The 22,240-nt window shown below is 37.7% G+C and overlaps 1 protein-coding gene across 4 annotated transcripts in view; it reads left to right on the top strand.

Moving 5' to 3' along the window:
* Window positions 1-12,748, top strand: part of LOC145990211 (iris-like) — a 51,417-nt gene extending 38,669 nt beyond the window's left edge. For all 4 annotated transcript variants that reach the window (XM_083125882.1, XM_083125884.1, XM_083125883.1 and 1 more), the window contains exons 6-9: window positions 1,034-1,248; window positions 6,874-7,059; window positions 9,189-9,324; window positions 11,347-12,748. In XM_083125882.1, the coding sequence (XP_082982008.1) occupies window positions 1,034-1,248; window positions 6,874-7,059; window positions 9,189-9,324; window positions 11,347-11,474 (665 nt within the window). In that variant the 3' untranslated portion in view covers window positions 11,475-12,748. The remainder of the gene's footprint in view (window positions 1-1,033; window positions 1,249-6,873; window positions 7,060-9,188; window positions 9,325-11,346) is intronic.
* The last annotated feature ends 9,492 nt before the right edge of the window (window positions 12,749-22,240 follow it).

Genomic DNA, 22,240 nt, shown 5'->3' with positions numbered 1-22,240 from the left:
CTGAGATTTCTAATTCACCCAAATGTTCATTAAATTCTACAGGAATCTAATTGCCAGCTGCGTGGATCCTCTTAGTCAGGTCATATTCCAAACTCCAGTCCAAATTTACTTTCCTGATTTTTCCCGGGCAGGAAGAGGTTTCCTCGCGCGTCTTCCTGTGCAAAAAAAACCCTCTAATTTTGAACTTAATTCGCTTAATTTCCGCTTGAGAAACAAGCTCTTTACATTTTGAAACAGTGTCTTTAGTTTCTGCATAGTCTTCTCCACTTCAGATCTTCGGTACATTTAGTGCATCAGCCACTTTCCATTCTTCAATGTAAATCTTCTCCTTCCCAATTTCCTCTCTGCTCTAGTGGCCCAATGTCCATAACTAGTGGTGGTTCTGATGTTGTGCTCAAGATGGCGTCTCCTCCGTCCCTGGAACAGTGTGGTATCTCTGCGCGTAGTTCTTCTGCGTCAGATGGTGTTAATCCTTTCAAATCTTCAACCGACGCCATCTCAAGTGCTTGATGGTCAACTTCCCGCACGTTTTACAACACTGACATCCGCTTAATATTGAAATATCACTCAAAATAACAACGCGAAGTGTCCTGGGTTCGAATTCCATCATAGGTGACCCTTCATCTATATCATCACATCATTACATCCTTATCTTCACGATTAACCAAAGTGGCAGAAAAGATAAGTAAAATAAACCTAATCAAGTTATTGACAGATGGATAATTTGGAAATGAACCTACAGTTTAAAGTGACATCCAAACAACTATGCAGTATACCTCCACACCTGGAACCTCTTAATTACAAGGTGAAAGCGTTACTCCCTAAACTCCCATTACCAGGTATGGCATGCAGTGTGCAGAAAGGAATTCGGCAATCATCCCTCCCGGCCTTGAACAAACTATGATCCGGTCAAATCTCTTTGCTTCCAAATAAAATTACTGAATTGTTTGATTAATAACATTTGCAAAGTACGTGCTTGAAATAAAATATCAAATTATGCTTCCTACATGTCACATTGTTTCATTCCCTTCAGGCAGCATCGGTGGCAACAGCAGAATGCTTCTTGTGAACGCAGTGTACTTCAAAGGGCTCTGGGAGAAGCCCTTCAACAGGCGCTCCACCTACAGAGGGAGCTTCAACGGGTACAACTCCCAGCCTCTAGCGGTGGACATGATGAATCAAGTAGGAATCTTCAACTACACATACATCCAACGATTGGGCAGCGAAATCCTGGAAATGTCATACGAGGTATGTCAAGCACGAGCAATATATGTACTGGGTGTCTCATAAGTAATAGCGCAAACTGACACAGGTGAAAGTACACGATAATAGAAGCAAAAAAGTCTCAGTAAACATGGGTCTGCAAACTAGCCGTTTTCGAGACAATCGCGAATGTGTGATTACAAGTCGCCATTAACTTCATTGTTTGCAAACGTCGTCCTAGTTGGTAAAAATGCTAATAATGTGTGGTTACAAGCCGTCGTTGATTGCATTTTGTAAACACCGAGTGCTTTACTTCTTGCGCTGTCCGAGGTTTGCTCTGTTTAAAAAAGAGAACATTTCCAAGAGGTGGCGTTGTAACCAAACAGAACATTTCTGAAGTTAGTGACGGCTTGTACTCATACATTCGTACACATTATTAGCATTTTACCAACTAGGACGACGTTTATAATCAATTAAGTCAGTGGCGGCTTGTAATCACACAGTCGCGATTATCTCGAAAACGGTTCGTTTGCAGACCCACGTTTACTGAGACTTTTCTTGCTTCTATTATCGTGTACTTTCACCTGTGTCAGTTTGCGCTATTACTTTTGAGATACCCTGTATATATATATATATATATATATATATATATATATATATATTGATGAGGGAAACTGAGCAAACGTTACAACATCGCCTATATCTATCTATCTATCTATCTATCTATCTATCTATATATATATATATATATATATATATATATATAGATAGATAGATAGATATAGGCGATGTATATATATATATATATATATATATATATATATATTACTCTGTTCCAATCATCTCTGGAGCAGGTAAACGAAAACACTCCAGCAGTCACTAAAGACATAGCGTATGCAGACGATACTATCTTGATAATCTCAGGAACTTTAGAAAAGAAATAGAAAATAACGGAACCACCGCTATTAACACCTTAGCGGACTGATGGCAAACTGCTAAGTTAGAGATCACACCCCAGAAAACGCACTTCCTGTTCTCAAAGGCAGACTAAGCAGCATAAGAAATCCACAAATTGAATTAAGAAATACGACACTAAAAATTGTTTGGGAGGCTAAATACGTATCTGATATTAATATTCACATCATACGGGAATGGCAGGAGGAATGGTCCAACGCTGATCGGGGCAGAAAGGTGTTTAATCAACTACCCCATGTCCATGAAAGGCTCTCAATGGATCCTTTTGCACCTACAAAAGGATTGATTCATTTCTTAACAGGCCACGGGCCTTATGTTCAATACCTGTACAGATTTAACTTGAAGAGAACATAGTATTGTGATGACTGTGTAGACTTGGTAGACACCCCATTAGTACACGAATGCCCCTTCAATAATCCACAAATTAACCAGTTAAGACAGGCCTTACCCACAAAAAACACCAAATTATAAGATCAGAAAACTTCAACCTTCTCAATACATTAGCGAACCTGGTGTCTAAAGAATAACTTACCAAATTCCAATCCAGAAACCCCATACCTCCCCCACGTTTCTCGGCATCAACAGGAGCCCTGGAGATCTGAAAGACTACGAAACCCAGTACCCTTGAGTCCTCTACGTACACCAAATCAAGAGCAGGAAATCGATCCTGAAGAAGGACACTCCAGAGAATGACAATACATGCCTTCAACCTGAAGACAAGAAGCTGCTAAGGAAGTGGAGGAATGTCACAGGGAATAATTGGACAGAATTCACCTGAAAATCAATTTTATATCTTAAAAACTAACATTCACTACTCTTACTAACTTAGTACTATACGTAACCTACCATTTAACTTTTCGCTTACTTCAATAACCAACATCTCATGTGAAAACATACGATTAATATATCTAAATTGACTTTATCATTTTTTCACATGCAGCCAGTGGCGCAACCACATGGGGGCAGGGAGGCATTGCCCCCCAGGCTTGGTCGGAAATGAGTTCTAGGGGGGGCAAACATTGACGGTCAAGTGTACCTGCAGGGGGCAATTACCGCCCAGGACTTCAAAATTTTATGCAAATAAAAATACTATTCCTAAAAAGTTCTTGCTCGCTTCGCTCGCATTTCACTGCCTGCTTTTCTTAGTCTTATCAAGTTCAGAACCGTAGCTAGGAGGTGGCAGGAGTCGGCCCTGGGCGCCGAACAATCTAAATGAAAATAAGTTGTAAAATTGATTGATTGATTTGTGTTTTCATTTTAAGTCTACTTTATGCACAGAAAGGCTAATTGAGACTGGACCTATAGCTTAAAGTGGGTTCCGAATCACTATGTGCCTCGAACCCGGGACGCCTTGATCACAAGGCGATGATGTTACCACTACACTACACCATCGGGGAGGCACAAAAGTTGTAAATGATGTAATGCCATGGCGTTCAGTGAAATTACATGCGCCGTATTAAATTAATATTGATTTCAGCCTGCAAAAAAATTGGATCCAAAAAGTTTCTTGCTCACTTCGCTCGCGATTTCTGTTTCTTCGCTGTAATGCATTGTACGAGATCACCAGACAGAGAAATAAGACTTGTCTTAATTGATTTTGTTTTAAACGCATGAACAATTGTTTTCAGAAAAAGGGAGCGTGCACATTTCAGAGACAATGTAAGTAATTTTTGCTGTTGCTTTATTGTGAGATGGATGAATTGGTTGTGTAACGTATTTAAATAATACAATGCTGTATATAATATTTATTAAACTTTGAATACGTACACAATTTAGTGTCCACGTCACTCCACGTTGCATATATGTGAAACATATATTGTGCATGAAAGTTATGTTAATGTAATTAAAGAATTATATTTGTAACGCATTTATCAAGCATTTTCTGTCTTTCAAAAATAGTTTATGTGCTTGTTTCCCGTAATTAACGTGGAATTGAACGTGTTAAAAAAATAATTCAAATCGTTTGTTCGAACACGAATGCTTTAGCACAAACTTCTATCTACTTTTTGCGTAATTTACGAGAATAATAACGTATTTGATACTACCACTAGTACTAGCAGGAATAATAATGTTGGTCCTTGTTCGAAGCCCGGCTCGGGCATGGATGTTGTGAGTATCCACTCATCATTTTAATCATGCCATCACTCATCCCCATCTTCGCAAATTAGCCAAAAGTGACACAAGAAACGAAGTAAAATAAAGCAAATCAATAATAACAATAACAATAATGCTATAATAACATTATTAGTAACATTATTATTATTAAAATTATTATTATTATTATTATTATTATTGGTACGTTTAGCCTGGTACTTGCCCCCCCAGACAAAAATTCGTGGTTGCGCCTCTGCATGCACTTCTGCATATTCCACGACTGAATTAACATTTAACCAAACTTCCTGAAGCTCCCCAGGACTACTATCCTGAAGATTTCAGGAACATCTAATAATCAACAATAACTAATAATAACCATATATAATCCTACTGATGATTATTCCCAGTTAGATTCTCTTCATTATTATTATTATTAATTCACTTATTATTATTATTCTATTATTTTCTTTCTTCTTTTTCTCTTTCTTGCTGGCTTCCAGTAGATTCACTTTCTTAATTCTTGCATTAGCTAACTCGACTTTTTCTTATCTTCTTTTTCTATCCAACATTTGATATGCTTTCATCTCGTACTTCTCTTATCCACTATCAACTCAACTACTAACAATAGCCAGTATATTGTTCTGGTTATCCGAATATCTGATCCTGTATATTGCGTTGTTTTGTAGTATCATTGTATTGCACTGAAAAAAAAAGGACACGGGGGAACTGCAAAATTCGGCGGATATGACGCCCTGGTTTATCTTAAAAGCACCAGGGCACTAAGTGCATACCCCTGACTGTATGCGGGTGGAGATTGGGCTACTTTGGGGGCTACTTTTTTTTAATTTACAAGAATGAGGGGGGACCAAAAGAAGCCTCTGCGCAAGTAGTGACGCGAGACGACTCCACCAATGAACACCTGAGAGGAACAGTATTGGGTGAAAGGGAGGGGGGGACGACGACTGCAGTTACCAGCTTTCCCAGCAGGGTGTACTGTTTCGCTCTGGTCACTCGATTTCCTCCTCTTCTCTGCCACTATGCGCGGCCTTGCTCCAGAGATACATTGGACAGGGTATAGTAGGAAGCTTTCGTATCAAACTCTCCGTGCACGATCAAATTAATCTCAAACAACGGGTTGAATAACTCGTTTGAAGGAAGTGACGTCAGGACCTACGTCATTTTTCTCCCTATATTCTAGATTAACTTTCAAGAATTCCTATTTAGGAATGGTTATAAAATAAACCAATTAAAGCCCGACACTATCAAAAAAGCAAAAATACCAAAATTCGACGACATTTTGAAATCTTTTAACAGCTGTAGATCAGCCTAGAGAGCTCAAATTGGTGTCATTCTCTTCCGCTTTTAATGAGCTTTAATTTGAAATGCAACATGACTTTTACTTGCATTTTGTAATTTTGTCATAAACTCTAAAAATGTCAACAAATTTAGCAAATTTCGCACACATTAAAACACAAAAAAATTAATTTCCATAGGAACTCATTGTCGTCCCATTATGAAATTTTGTACACAAATAGTCAACTGTTGTCTTCCAAACATTTTTTTTCAAAAAAATTAACTGGGGCTGTTTTTGAGATTTTCAAAAAAAGTTCATGAAAAGTTACAAAATCTAAGTAACACAGTCATGTTGCATTTCAAATTAAAGCTCACTAAAAGAAGAAGTAAACAAACATAAAACTTGTTAAAATGTTACATAGTAAAATATAGAAGTATTTATCACAGACAAAACTGATGAGATGATAGAAGAAATAGAATACAAAGAGCCAATAAAGCATACTTCTCATTATTACCAGTGATTAAATATCATGAGTAAACCATAGAGTCAAAGTTACTTTGTATAATACAGTAATTCGCACCATAACGATACACGGGAGTCAAACATGGACCTTTAATCAAAGCACAGCTGAATTGGTGAACCTTTTTGAACGGAAAAATATTGAGGAAAATATTTGGGCCAATAAAAGTGCAAGATATTTGGAGAATAAGAACCAACCAGGATATATTTGAACTTTACATCTCAACTTATATAAGTGTTGAAATATTAGAGTTGGCAGGAATTGTAATCAGGATGGATGAAAGCCGAATCCCCAAGAAGGTGATGGAAGGAAGTGGGGAGACCCAGAAACAGGTGGGAAGAAGCGGTTGGAGCAGATGCAGTACAACTGCTGAGAACTAGGAACTGGAAGAGAGCAGCCCTGGATAGAACAGGATGGAAGAGAACGATTGGGGAGGACATGGATCAATTATGGACCGGAGCGCCATAGAAAAAGAAGAAGGTTAAATATACCTAGAGGAAGGACATATTTATAGTTTTTGTGGATCTGGAGAAAACATGAAGTGGATGAAAGTTTCAGAGATACTGAAAGGTTTGGTGTAGATTGGAAACAGGAGGGACTCATCAAACTGTAAAATGAGTTAAACTCAGAGTAGGAGAAGGAATGACAGATGGAAGTGAAATTGGAGGACAATGATGCTGCCCAGTATCGTATACAGAAGACCTAGTTTACGTTAACAATTCTTATTTATTGTACCGTATTAATTAGATATAATAGAATTACCCACTGCTAACTTTCTCTGTTCCAGGGAGGTGAGACATCTCTTCTGATTTTCCTGCCAGACGGGTTGAGTGATGCTGATCATATTTTGTCGCTACTTAGCCAAGTTCCCATTGAATGGATAATGTCGGAGCTTCAACCCATGCACGTGAACATAACGCTCCCTCGGTTCAGGGTTGAGAGGGGGCTGCAGCTTGTGAATCCACTGAAACAGGTAAGTCCATATGCAATTCCTTCTATGTCCGATTCAGCGAGTGAATGTGCGTGCGGTTAATTGACCTTTATGTTCTCAAGAAAACCACTACAAACTAAAAATGAAACCGTGAAAAATATTTTGACAACTGAAACCAGAAAAGAAGCTGTTTTGACAACTGAAACCAGAAAAGAAGCTGTTTTGACAACAGAAACTTTAAAACTGATTTGTCACTTCAAACCAATAAAATGAAATGGTTTTAGATAACTGAAAATGGATAACATGCTTTGGAAATCGAATGTGAACAGTTTAAAAACCAAATCCAGGAAACTCGATTTGGAAAACTGAAATGTTATTTTTAAATCCGAATACTAAGAACCAGTTCTGAAAACCCAAGTCAAACAATAGTTTTGAACTCCGAAACCAAAAGCGAGTTAGTATATAGTAAACCGAAACCCAACATAGGTTCAAAAAATTGAAACGTACAAAGGTTTCGAGAAATGAAAAGTGGATAACCTCTTTTTGAAATCAAAATAGAAAAACTGTTTAGAAAGTAAAGACTGTACAACGGTTCAGAAACTTAAAAAATGGAAACATAAAATAAAGTTTAGAAAATCAAAAACGGATATCTACTTTGAAGTTTTAAATTGAAAAAGTACTTTTGAAAACTGAAAATCAGTTTTGTAACTAGTTTCCTGAAACCAATTTTTGTTTTCTGAAAAACTGTCTCCATAACTCTAGTGCCTACTAAATTTGTAAATTATTGTCTTACAACAGATCTTGTCTATTACTGATTATATTACTGTTTATTTTCCAGCATCGTAGTATCTAATATTTTCCATACAGAATATGCATTACACCTTACTCAGGGCAAATCTTTGTTAACAATAATGTAATACATATATTTTTCGTGACAATACGTGCCTCATTAAATCAATATTCGTTAGCTCTTCCAATCTTCAATTTCAAATTTAACTTCCAAATTTCATCTATGCAGCTGTGTTAGTTTGAAAAATGTCAACATGTCACACGATATAATAATTATCTCTAACGCCAAGATAGATGCCCGATCAAGACATTAGTATATGCTGTGTCGAGTTAAAGATGTTAAGTATGGTATTTCATAAAATTTCACGTTCGTTGTTCTAGTAGTTTCTGAGATCTTGATAACGGAAACTGTTGAACGCACAGAATCACCATATAAGGCTTGTTGTTTGAAAGAAAGTTTTCAGGTAATTATTCAGAGCTATTTAGACCTTAAGAACAGATAACAGGTAAAAGTTGAACAACTACAATCAACATAAAGACCGTTCGGTTATGTATTGTTATTGAACTAATAAAGAGGAACATTTTAGAATGAAGGTTAAATTTATGCGAGAAAAATATGAAGGTCAAATTAAATATGCGAGAGTAATGAAAAGAATACTTGAAGTTTATTATGAAGGATAATGGCTGAGAATTACAAAGGTGAGGCACATTCAACTTCCACCTGAATCAAATGGTCTTAATATATGCCAGTATTTAATTAGTCTTTTGTCCTGAAAAATACACTTCAGGAACTTGTACAAATTACCTTGCAAATATAAATTTTCCTTTCCTTTCATTCTTTTGTAACGTAATGTTATTAAATTGATGAGTATTAAGAAATTAAAGTTTCCAATTTGATTGATCAGTATACTTAGCTACAGTATATATACTTAGATTCATCCCACCCTCTAAAACAGTTAATCAGTAAATTATAACAATCTCGAGAATAGTAATATATGCATTTATATTATCTTTACATCACATTTCTGCCTTGTTAGGCTAATCGCAACGATGAGAATCAATAATGCTTAGAATGTAGGAAAATCCTTGGAGAGCGTGAATTATGTAATGTTGTCAGCCACGGGCTCAGTAAAAGTCCAACTCTGTTCAATCAGCGCCCGAAGTATGCATAGGAATTTCTACCGGAAATTCTCATTGAATGTTACGTATTGTAAATACGCAAATATTTTGTTCATTAGAATCAGCCAATTTGGACACCCTGAAAATGAACTCCTAGTTAATGGTAATGAACTTCGAGCACATTCAAGTGGGCGTAAAGGAATTATTACCACTAAGGCCTAGTTATTATTATTATTTAATTTTTTTAAAATTATTGTCCACAGCTTGGCATTGTGGAAGCATTCAGGACATCGGCTGACTTCTCCAGGATTGCCCCCGACCCCTTGTACGTCACGGATATTGTACACAAAGCTATGCTGGAAGTGAACGAGGAAGGCACCATTGCAGCTGCTTCTACAGGTAAGTGATCAATGCAAGGTAATTACGTTTCTTGGATTTGGACTCGAACAGTCTTCAAATCTTAAAATGACTATGGATAGTTTTGTGGTGATTAGAACTCTTCTTTGGTCAAATAACCTTAGACAAAAGAATACCACATAATGAAGACACACTAATAGCTCATATAAAATTGCAAGGTTAGGGTGTAATATGATTCAATGTGATTGGGTGATTGATTTGGTGTTTTAAGTCCACTTTATGCACGGTTAAGCTAATCGGCATTGGACCTATAGTTTAAAGTGGGATCCGGTATCGAACCCGGGGCCCCTTGATTACAAGGCGACCTGGCGACGACGCTACCACTGCGTCATCTGGCTAGAAAAGCAATATCAGATTGCACCTCGAACATCAGATTTGCTTGATGTTTTCTAATGGTGCAAGTTGATACGTGTATTGAGTGTTGGGTTTTCTTCCGTCAGATTGTTCTGCTGCGAGGGCGCTATTCGATTGTCTTGCCAACAGAGGAACAAGTAGAATGAGGTTATTTTCGTAACATCTCCAGCTGTTTACCAGTAGCAGCTTGGGAACGAGTCACAACTACCGAAGCATCCAATTAACAAGTGAGTCGCTGACGCCATCTCAACCCAGAACATCAGTGGAGGCACATAGTGGTTCGGGTCCCACTTTAAGCTGTAGGTCCAGTCCCGATTAACCTTACTGTGCATAAAGTGGACTTAAAATACCAACTCAACTCAACCCAGCACCTATCGCTTACCCTCTTTCCCCCGCTCTTCGCCGTTGGCCGACTCGCTCGCTCAACACGTGCGGTCATTTAGAGTTGTTCCGAAAATAAGCAGACTCTACCAGTGACGAAAACTTTCCGCTCAGAAAGCGGTAGATTCCCACGCAAGATAATCTTGCCACGTATCAATCTGAAGTCATATTTGTGGGCTGCTACTAACTCATTTAATACAGCCATAAAGTTAGATCAAATTTTAACGAAAATGTGAAATATAAAAAAAAAAAACAGGCAAGTCAAAAAAATCGACAGTAAATTTTAAGGATTATCCCCCAATCCCCTCAAAAAATATAATGGCGCCTTACGATCTCTTCCTACCACAGTGGTATCGGTTTTAGAATAGCATGTGCAAATTTATAAAATAACTAACTCTCTAGCCTTGTTAAACCCGAAGATTTATGGCTGCAAAAACACAAGCCTACCACCTGTTCCTATCCTGGGCAAGATCAATCCAATCTTCTACATCCTTACCGATTTCCTTTAGGTCCATCTCGACGTTATCCCTCTATCTTCGTCTTGGCCTTCCTACAGGTATCTCACCATCAGACTTCCCAACAATAATCCTGTAAACTCCTCTTTCCTCTCCCATTCGTGCCACATGGCCTGTCTACCTAAGTCTTCTTGATTTAATTATTCTAATAATATCTGGAACCCCATTGCCCAGTGGCTTGTTCACTGCAGGTAGTCAACCAACAGAGAGAAATGGTCAACATTTTCCTGTGTTGGAATTTATAGAGCTGTCTTGTCATGGCTCTATGAGCGTCCCGCAATTGGCAGAGGTGGGATAGGGTTGGTGGTTCACCTAGCCAGATCCGAGGGATCCGCTGACCAACGACAGGTGCGGTCCTCCATTCATATTGGGGGTTAGGCGTAGAGCTGACAACTCTGCACTGTAAAAAAGTACTCTGAAGAATCATCAAAATACGGCCATAGATGTTCCCCAAGGTGAATTTATAAAATTAACATTAACATTTATAAAATAAGCATTCAAATTTGCACTACATCCTTATCTGGTAAACAAGTGTTATGGAATAAGGATCTTGACAGCAAAATCAAATGTAATTGGATATTATGCAGCAAAGTCCATTTAAGAACAATGAAAGCAGGGTAATCTATTAGAATCAATAGTACTTTCACTTGAAGAATAACAAAGTTACGTGCTATGTTATTATGCTAAACGTTTCAAAGATATTTCAATGTAGAAAGTAGTATTTTGATCACTATAATTATCTTTTTCTTTGCAGGCACTGCGTTCATGCCATACAGCATACCGTTGGATTTCTACGTTGATCGTCCATTCGTATTCCTTCTCATGGCGAAGGATCCAATCACGACCCTATTTTTAGGAAAAGTTACAAACCCCGAACAATAAATACTCGTTCTACAAATTTGATGGGCCAAATGAAATATTGAATGTGAAATTTCATACCAGTATTTAACAATGTTAAGTACAAACTTGAAGTAAATTAAGTTCACTTTCCAAATCTGGTTCACAAATAAAGCCAAACACAAGACCTATTTCTATGTGGATATCTCCGAAGTACAAGTCGTTACGGAAGCTTTCACACCGAAGTGGCACGTGACATACCACTTTAAGGAACGTTTCAAATAGGAGTAGTGTTATACTTTATGTAGTTCTGATTCCGAACCTGTTAAAATATCGGTAACAATCTGATCAATCTTAGATGGTCCAAAACATGCACCAAAATCTGACATTGTATGTACGATTGAACAAGCTACTTTGTTTTGTTTCGAATAACAAAATTCATATTTCCTACAACAATATTGCAACTGACAGTGTTGCTCAGTCAATCTTTAATTAGCTTACACATCAAAAGCATATAATACTTTTTTAAACACAGTACAAATGATTATGCAGGCGTTATGAGTCTAGCGGTTATGGATTTCCCGAGACCACATGATAGCCTCGTATTTTATAGGTTTTGTGGTGAGGATACGATACCACAAACTCTTCTCTGTAGTGAAAGATGTAAGGTCTTACGGTACATTACCCACAAGAAAGTATAAAAATGAAACATTTTATCGGAGAGTTCGTACAAGTTCAGTTCAATTTGCATTTTGGTTAAGTAACGTTTTATTAATTGTATTTTGTAAATCAAATTTATTTCTATAAATTAACCTAATAATCACAGGAATTAAATCAGTTGACACCTAATTGGAACATCTAGAAATTAATTCTACACTATTTACAATAATTCACGTGTGCATGTAAAGTGTACATTACCGAACAAAATATAATTACATGAAATAACAAAAATGCAAGGAATCAGTACCTTCCTTAACGATTCTGCTGAATAAATTTTCTTAGAAAATGATACAAGACAATATTCAGTGATTAATTTCAACGATTATTGCTTATAGTGGTCTTGTATCATTTTCCAAGAAAAATAAACAAATAAATAAATTGCTTGTTATTTGTGAACCAAGATTAAAAATGAAATAAAAACTGAGCTTAGCCATCATTGTTGATTAATTCATACGCCGAAAAGAAACCTAGTGAGAACGTGACTCAAGGAAAAATATATTCTCATTTCCTAGAATACATTTCTTTGATACTATTTTTTGTATCAAGTGTCATTATGTAATTATACAGTTTACAATGAAGTAAATCAAAGGAACAATTGATAATGTATAATAAAAAAATATCTGAATTATTTCTGATAGTGTAGTTAAATTTATTATGAAATTATACCTTTCTCGTTCTCTTAGGAATTGTGTTGTTCTTAGTGCACAAGGAGCGTAGGCCCATGCTACACTGTTCATTTGCAAATTTCATGTATGTGATTTTGGATCTCCAGTAGAAAGATAATCAGTTCTTTGCTCTAATTTAGCACCCTCCCCTCTTCAATTAAAATCACGGACTGAATTGAATTAAGTTCATTAACAAGCTCTTCTCGAGGAAGTCAACAAAACTCGCCCCTTCTCGATCTCCTAAAACTTGCGAAATCATTTGTTAGGATATCTTACTTTCTGCACAAGGAATCGTTTTTGCCAGGGTGAGCTTACCTAGAGTCATTGTAACTTGGCTAACTCGGTTTCTCACCTTCTTCACCCTCGTTTAGTACAATATTTTTGTTGCAGTATTCAATCAGTAGGCAGGTTATTTCTGCTATTGGCAGCCATATTTAATATACTATATTATACATACTACTTTAATGAGTAAGTTATAGGGAGAAACTTTTAACTTTTATTGATTTTATAACCTTATGAATAGTGAACAAATTCTCTCGGGCAATTGACCAGTCAATTCTGAAACAGCTTCCACTAGAATTGAGCTGGTCGATAGCCCGACAGAATTTGCTCAACATTCGTCGCCAGAAAGACTTGAAGACTTACTTATGAAAGATTGCGTAGAATAAAACTTTTTGTATTGTCAGTCTAATGCATATGGTTTGATTTGAATTTTGCCATTTAGGATTTTCTCGTCACTTTTTGCTAATTGCGACGATGTGGGGGACACTCAAAAAGAACACCGATGCCAGGACTCGATCCCGTGACCCCTGGCTTCGTAACGCGATGTACTTACCACTCCGACACGGATTCATTGATTCGGTTTATTTTACTTCGCTTTTCAACCCCTTTTGGCTAATATTGAAGATGAAGATGATAATGATATAATGAAACTGATTAAGGGACACTCATAAATAATATCCATGCCCGGGCCTGGAATCGAACCCTGGACCCCTGATGTCGTGGCACGCTGTGCTAATCACTCTGCCACGGAGGTTGATTGCAAACACATATGGAAAGAAAGCAAATAACATTAGGTTTAACACCTTTTGTGCCCAAAGCATGCACTGTTCAGCCCGGCCGAATAAAATATAATAAGGTACTACTTCTTTCATTGCTGTTGTAGTGCTTTTCTTTATCGAGTCGTCCGAGGTTTGGCGGCTAACACGCCGAGCGGTCATTTACACTCACAGCTGTACGCTGACCTTGGCACTGGACGCGTCATTGCTTCAGTATCCAGATAGCTGATGTCCAGTTTGAACGGGTTTGTGAAGTGTTTGTCACGTGCAAGTTCCGACGACACAATGAAAAATGCAAGGAACAAATGTTTCCCGAGAGGAACGATAGATGGCAGCACGCCATATAAAGAAGAGCAGAGTTCATTGTAGAAACTAGGAGCGGAGAAGAGCAATTATATATATTATAGTAAATGCAAAATACATGAAGGAAGAGTATAAAAAGTATAGAAGGAGTGAATAAAATGTTGTAAATAGCCAATTAAGATAAATAAGAATATGCTCGTATATGAAACAATTATGAAAGTTAATAAGTGAGCAAATGAATTCAGAAATGTATCTCTCCTTTTTGATCCTAGTGATCAAAATTTAATACCTCTGACGAGGAGAACATCGTCAGCTTTTGTATTTGTCCGTCCCTCGGTGGCGTTGTGTCCAAATTAGACGCCCAGAAGAATTTACGGTTGCGCTCCTTATTAGACGCACTGGGCCATAGGCAGCGCTTGCTGTTAGCGATCCTGGGCTATCCCCCTTCTTGGTCGTTACATAGGAGGTGGCGCTACTGTCAGTTTAGACGCCCCTAATCTTTCTATAGGTATAGCTTGTGTCGTTTGTATAATGCCAAAGAAGTGAGGGAAAGCGAGCGCATATATGTAATAAATAAGATTACGCTTTAAAAGGAAAGACAATAAATTAGAAGAACGAAGAATAAGCATTTTCCAAAAATAGAAAAGAAGAAAAGAAGAAGAAGCCTTTTACCACAATAGAAGGAAGAAAAGAAGAAGAAGCCTTTTCACTAATCAACGATAGAAAAGAAGAAGAAGCCTTTTCCCTAATCAAAGATAGAAAAGAAGAAGAAGCCTTTTACCAAAATAGAAGGAAGAAAAGAAGAAGAAGCCTTTTTCATTAATCAACGACAGAAAAGAAGAAGAAGCCTTTTAACAAAATAGAACGATAGAAAAGAAGAAGAAGCCTTTTCCTAAAATAGAAGGAAGAAAAGAAGAAGAAGATTTCCTTTCAGTTATACATATATTTATAAGAAGAATATAACCAACGTAAATTTGGAATCAGCATATACATATGAATAGCTTATTGCAGAAAGGGACCTGAGTCACATTTTTGAGGTATCGGAGTTAATGGTATTTTTTATTTTCCTAGTTACAGACACATCTTTTAGTGCAGAAAGGACGTCAGTCACACGAGGCTATAGCCAAGAAAATGCACTGTGAAAAGTGTACTTTAATGCAGAAAGGTACCTGAGTCACTGACTCGGGTCCTTTTCTGCAATAAACCTAGCTACTCTGTAGGGATGGACACTGGCCCCTTTTCACAGAGAAAGAGAAATAACTATGTGGAAAATAAAATTGGCAACTCTGAAACAAGTGACGAGCGATTTTCGTAAGAATAGTGCGTTTGTAGCCATTGTCTGTAGAGGGTGATATGTGTTAGTGCAGAGTGGTGGCAACTGTTCTGAGATGTGTTGTTGCTTGTATTACAGATATGCAGGACGAGAGTAGTGTTAGCGACGTGAGCGTTGACAGTCCAAGAAAATGTAGGAAAGGAATTCGACATCCAGAAACATATACCAGAAATGTGATTAGAAGTGTAAGGGTGAATGGACAGGAGTATGTGAACTACAGGGGTGTTACAACTCCTGCGATAAGAGTGCGGTCGCCTTGTAAGTGCCCAAAAAAATGTTATGAGCAATTCAAGGAAGACGAACAACGTGCAATTTTTGACATATTGTATAGAATGCAAAGTAAAGATGAACAGGATATACATTTGCAGAGAATAATCCATGTTGAAAAGGTTAAGACACATCGTCCACGCAAAGAAGATGCTACGTTACACAAAGAGTTGTTTAAGTACCACGTACTACTGGCAAGTAGCAAAATACAAGTTTGTCGTGAGGCGTTTTGCAGACTTTATGATGTGTCAGAGAAAAGAATAAGGCGTTTACGGAAGTTACTGTTAGAGGGCAAAATACCTCATGATATGAGCAAAAGTGGGAATATGATTAAGGCTGAGGATATACAGGCAGTGCATGGACATATCGCGTCTTTTCCAACTAAACGTGGACATTATGCAGACATCAAATACCTACATGAAAACCTGTCAATTCAAAAGATGTATGAACTATATGAAGAAAAATACCCTACGTCCAGAATAAAATACAGTTTCTACTACAAATATTTTAGGGAAAATTTTGTGTTTCGTTTCGGGAGGCCACAGGTAGACACGTGTGGTGTCTGTGAAGAACAGACTAACAAAATGAAGAGGATATTTCTCGTCTTATTTCTCACAGTTTCCACTTTTATTGCAGAAAGGTACCGGAGTCACAACTTTTTCATCTCCACTGTCTCTAGCAGCATACTGCAGGGGGGTGCATTGAGAGTTGCAAAATTAACTATTCATTATGCTGAATATTTGAGCCAACAACGGTACATTTCTTTCTTACACTATCAATATTATACGATTTTCCTTGTTTTTTTCAGAATTCTGCAAAAGTGACTCAGGTCCCTTTCTGCAATAAGCCATTCATATATATATTAATGTATATACAAGCTTCGTTATATATTTTCTCTGTATTATGTACAGTTTTCAGAATATAGATCCGCATTTAACTATATCCTCTTGGCTATAAGACGCTTTCTTATTTGGAATTCTCGAATAAAGAACCTATCCCCTGAGATTAAGATATCTGTAGCCGTGGTATAAGTTAATTTTAAGAAGTGCACTAGAGGGACGTTGCATGTTAATAAGTGTTTTTGATTGTTTTATTTTAGTTTACGTATTACTGGTGTTCTCCTGCAGCCTAATAATGCCACGCTATGCGTACAATTTGAAACAAAGCATTTTTATGTACGACTCTTACGTCATTACGAATTGCTGTAGGGAAGTTAAAATACGTTTTGCAGCAGAATTCCCAGATGTCCCTGTTTCAGACAGAGACAGTGTTCGAATTCTTGTGAACAAATTGAGATAATCAAGGCCTGTTCCTGATAACCGAAGGGTAAAACGGCGTGTGCTTAATGAGGAGAAACGTTGATGTACGATCACAGGGTGGCGACAGACCTGGAAAACCGGGAAAAGTCAGGGAATTTGAGGTGTCAAAAAAAGTCAGGGAAATGTCAGGGAATTTCGTCTTCATTGACTTTTTTTTTTTTTTTTTATTTATTTATTTAAAGATATCGTTATGGAACTCTGCACGGGAACAGGAAATCTCGTTCGTAAGTTTCGACCTCAACTTTTAGGCCCCTTTTATGCGCAACACAACCACGCCACCAGAAACCAGTGGTGGCAGGAGGAGGAGGAGAGAGAGAGAGAGTGAAATTTCTCTCGCCCGGTCTTCTCGGCGAGAATTTTAAATTCGAACACTCTTTGGAGGAATATTGTTGTAACTCGGGCACTATGGGAGCAATCTACTTCGGATAACTTTTGTTTTGCTGCTAAAACATCAGAGCATGCAACCGTATACAATTCAGAACATCGGACCGAGGAAGGGGGGCTGGGGGGGGGGGCACGTCCGATCTGGAGTTTGCCCCCCTCTTCTCCCGCTATTTTGGGGAGAAGGAGCGAACTTTAGTATTCTTTACAAAGAATGGACATTTCTCAAGAGAATGAAAGATTTGTCATGTTCTTGGGTGCCATACAAGTTGAATAATAAGCCAAAATGTGAAACTCTGTTTTTTACGAAAAATACGTAATTTGCATATTGCTCAGAAAATTGTTATAACTCTGGCACTATGAGAGCAATCTACTTCGGGTAAGTTTTGTTTTGCAGCTAAAACATCAGAGCATGCAACTATGTACAATTCAGAACGCCGAATTGAGAAAGGGGGGTTTTGGTGGCGCGACCCCCGAATTTCAATGGAAAAAAAATAAAAATTGGAGTTTGCCCCCTCTTCTCCAACTATTTTGGGGAGAAGGCGCGAACTTTAGTATTCTTTTTAAAGAATGGACATTTCTCAAGAGAATGAAACGTTTCATTTTCTTGGGTGCCATACAAGTTTAATAATAAGCCAAAATGTGATATTTTTTTAACGATAAATCTGTGATTTGCATTTTTGGAGGTAAATTGTTATAACTCGGGCACTATGGAAGCAATATTCTTCGGATAAGTTTTGTTTTCCAGCTAGAACATCAGAGCATGCAACCGTGTACAGTTCAGAACGCCGGACCGAGGAAGGGGGGCTGGGGGGGGGGACACGTCGCCCGAATTTCAATGAAAGAAAAAACATAAAAATCTGTAGTTTGCCCACTCTTCTCTCGCTATTTTGGGGAGCAGGCGCAAACCTTAGTATTCCCTTCAAAGAATGGACGTTTCCAAAGATAATGAAATATGTTTCAAGTTCTTTGGTGCCATACAAATTGAATAATAAGCCAAAATGTGAAACTCTGTCCTGTTTTTTACGAAAAATAGGTAATTTGCATATTGCTCAGAAAAGTGTTATAACTTTGGCACTATGGGAGCATTCTACTTCGGATAAGTATTGTTCTGCAGCTAAAACATCAGAGCATGCAACCGTGTACAATTCAGAACGCCGAACCGACGAAGGGGGTTTTGGGGGCACGACCCCCGAATTTCAATGGGAAAAACATAAAAATCTGGAGTTTGCCCTCTCTTCTCCCGCTATTTGGGAAGAAGGCGCGAACTTTAGTATTCTTTCAAAGAATGGACATTTATCAAGAGAATGAAACATGTTTCATGTTTTTGGGTGCCATACAAGTTGAATAATAAGCCAAAATATGATTTTTTTTATTATTCTTTTTACGAAAAATCGGTCATTTGCATTTTTGGAGGAAAATTGTTATAACTCTGGCACTATGGGAGCAATCTACTTCGGATAAGTTTTGTTTTGCAGCTAAAACATCAAAGCATGCAACTGAATGCTGAACCGAGGAAGGGGGGTTTGGGGTCGCAACCACCGAATTCCAATGAGGTTGGTCATCAATATGAATTTCCCAGGCTTGCTCCAGACCTGTGTCAGAGTTTCCACCCAAGAGTATGAAGGTCCGAAAAGCACATTCATTTCGTAATCAGCACCATGATACCATATGGTATCATCGTGGGAGTAAAGGTTAAGCCTCTAAATATTACGTGGTAAATGCATTGAATTATCATTTTTTCTTGTCCTTATGGGAGTAGTAAGGGGACTTGTCAACAGATGGAGGGGATAAGAGCGGGTGGGGCCTTCCGATAGTTATCGGACGTCGTACTAAGGCATTTTGTTGGACAAACTGAAGGAACATGGAAACAAATAGGTTCCATTGATACATACGTTTTTTTCAAATATCGCCACCCGACAAAGTATCTCACTTCAACATGCGACAGAAATTGCATGGACTGCAACATCCAACAAAAATCGCATGCATAAACAAGAAGAGCTTTAGACTGCAAATATGCTGCTGGAATTTTATTACTCTTCTGGCTCACTTCACCTTATTTAATGTAGCAGTGCTTACGAAGGTTTTCTTTCATCATCCTGACGTATTACTGGTTTCGCACAAGTTAACATGCGTTTACAATGACATTGCTCTATTCTTAGATATGAAGAAGAATCCAACCAAACGGGATATATATTGAATACTATCACGAAAAAGTGAAACATAAATCTGCATTGGTGAACGTTATAAAAATTGGCAAGTGCATGCTCCCAACCTCAAATTTACTGCAACACTAGTATTGCAATGAAATTAACGCCACTCTCTGTCCTGTCTCTTTAAACTCGTGGGTGATGATCATTAATCTCTCACTGAGTGAAGTTAATGTCCAATATTATGAAATAAAATACTAATAATAAATACGTAAATATTTTAATATCATACTTACTCGAATCATTCAATCATAAAAGCAAATCTCTTTCTTCAAGAATTGACTTTTCTCTGCCAGCCCTGCTAAATTTTCCCTTTCTATCTACTGATTTAAATGAGGGGTGGCCAGAAAGTAATTTCCAATTAGTAGGGACATTGATTTTTGCAAACGCGAAAACCGTGAAAAATGGTAATTGCTGCGAAGTTATGTTCAGGAATCTGCAGTGATGTCTGGACACATTTTTCACCTGTTCGAGATAATGCGAATGTTTTGTCCTAAAACAACAAAAAATTCCATGAAATCCAACATTCTTGTCTTTTCTAGGCCATGTCTGTGTACAAAGAACATGCAAGTTTTCCAACATTTTACTCAAGAGTAAACTATAGAGTTACACGTACATGGAATAATTCCGACAGCCACATTAAATCATGTATTTCCCATGTTTTATTCAACTTCTATCAAAACCATTTGCATCACAGAGCAAAGTGGCAGGGTTCTAACAGGAGATCGAGTGCGTATCTACCGTCACACGGGAGCCACATCTTTGTATTTGTCGCACGAGATATGTTTTGAATTACCAAGCTAAGTGCGCACCATTGGCATTTGTCGAGCGAGTAATAATGGAGCTCAGTCGTTAGGGCGTCTGACTACTATGCGAGAGACACGGGATCGATCCCTGCGGAGGAGAACCGGGATGTTTTCCACCTATTCAAACTACTCCGGTGCCACCCAGCATCATATGAAGCTGGTACCATGAGGAAACTGAGGGATAAAAGTAGCCAGGAGCGTGGTGCTGATCACATCACCCTCACCTCAGCCGTCATCAAGAAAGTGTGGGGCCCTAACTCCACACCCCTATACACCTTCATGGGAAAGTGCAGGGGAGCACTTTACTTTTACTTCCTCAAAAATCTGTTCCAACATATCAAACTGTCACGAAAATACATGTGACCTACAATTTGAAATAATAGTTTAAAAGCACAGTGAAGTATTAAGTTTCGGTATATTTGGCAGATAAATGTTCTAAAACAAAAATGCGAATTTTGGGAAACGTAACACTAAAAAGTAAAAAAAAAAAGATAATGCCAATTTTTGGTGCCATAACATATCGGTATCTGTCACATGAGATTGATTAATTTAAATTTTTTCGGGTCCATCGCCACTTTATTTTGTTCGATTCAATTGTTTCACTTATATGCAAGAGTTAAGTTGTTTGCTTTACAGAGATGAGAGAAGTAGCTTTATGCATTGAAAAATGAGTCCGCACTCATGGTTCTTGCAAGCAGAGGGTTCCAAACCTCAGTGGAAATATCAACATATAATACCGAGAATGTATAAGGAGACTGATAAATTACAAATTGTATTTCTTAATCAATCACTCTTCACTCTTATCTCATTTAGTCGTAACTTTAAAAATAATCAAGTATTTTATTTTAAACTTACTGCGTATGACAAAATTCCGTATTCCTTCCGTAGCTTGTGAATTGTAATAATTTTCCAAATTCACTATTTTGCAGTTTGAATTCAAATCATAGAGAATAGAGAAATTAAGTCAATTTCATAGAAGATAATATTGGTACTTAACAAAACCATACGTGGATCTGTGTGAGTTTATTATTTCCATTTGCAAAAACATCGATTTAGTTTAGTTTGTAATTGTCAGGGAAAAATGTAAATTTTGTCCTGGAAAACCTGGAAAAGTCAGGGAATTTCATTTCTGCTTGTTTGTAGCCACCCTGGATCAAAAATCTCTTCGGCGCCTTGCACAAGAAACAGACATTTTCATGACGTCTGCGTGGCGAGCTACCAAGCTTTCAAACCTGAAACCATACATTAGAAAAATTGAAAGAAAATATTAGGGGGGGAAATGAAGCAATTTTGGAAGAGGAACTGACACGTGTTAGTGAAAATTTCCTTTAAAAATGCCGGAAATGTGTGGATGCAGGGGGGACATAATTTCCAGCACCTCGTGTAACAAGGTACGTACTCATTTTAATTGTAACTGTCAATGTAATTGTACGAAATTCTTTTATTACATAGCTAGCGGCTCCACTTACGCGGATATTGCATCCTGTTTGCCTGTAGACGCGATCTTACTTTCCGCCGCGCTAACCGCCGTTCCACAGGCGACTCGACCGAGAAAGAGACTGTAGAAGATGCATTGATTATGCCAGTGAAATCTTAAAGAAACTAACGTTTGCAAAAGTGCTGCATCATATGAAAATTTGAACAGAGAGACAGATAGGAAGAAATATTAATAAGGTAGAAAGCAACAGGAAGACGACAAAGTAAAGACAGCCAGAGGAAAGACAAAGGAGGAAAAAGAAGGAACAGATA

The sequence above is a fragment of the Lepisma saccharinum genome, chromosome 7, assembly GCF_977018435.1.
Source record: "Lepisma saccharinum chromosome 7, izLepSacc3.1, whole genome shotgun sequence".
NCBI classification, from domain to species: domain Eukaryota; kingdom Metazoa; phylum Arthropoda; class Insecta; order Zygentoma; family Lepismatidae; genus Lepisma; species Lepisma saccharinum.
This window is presented reverse-complemented; position numbering and strand designations above follow the sequence as displayed.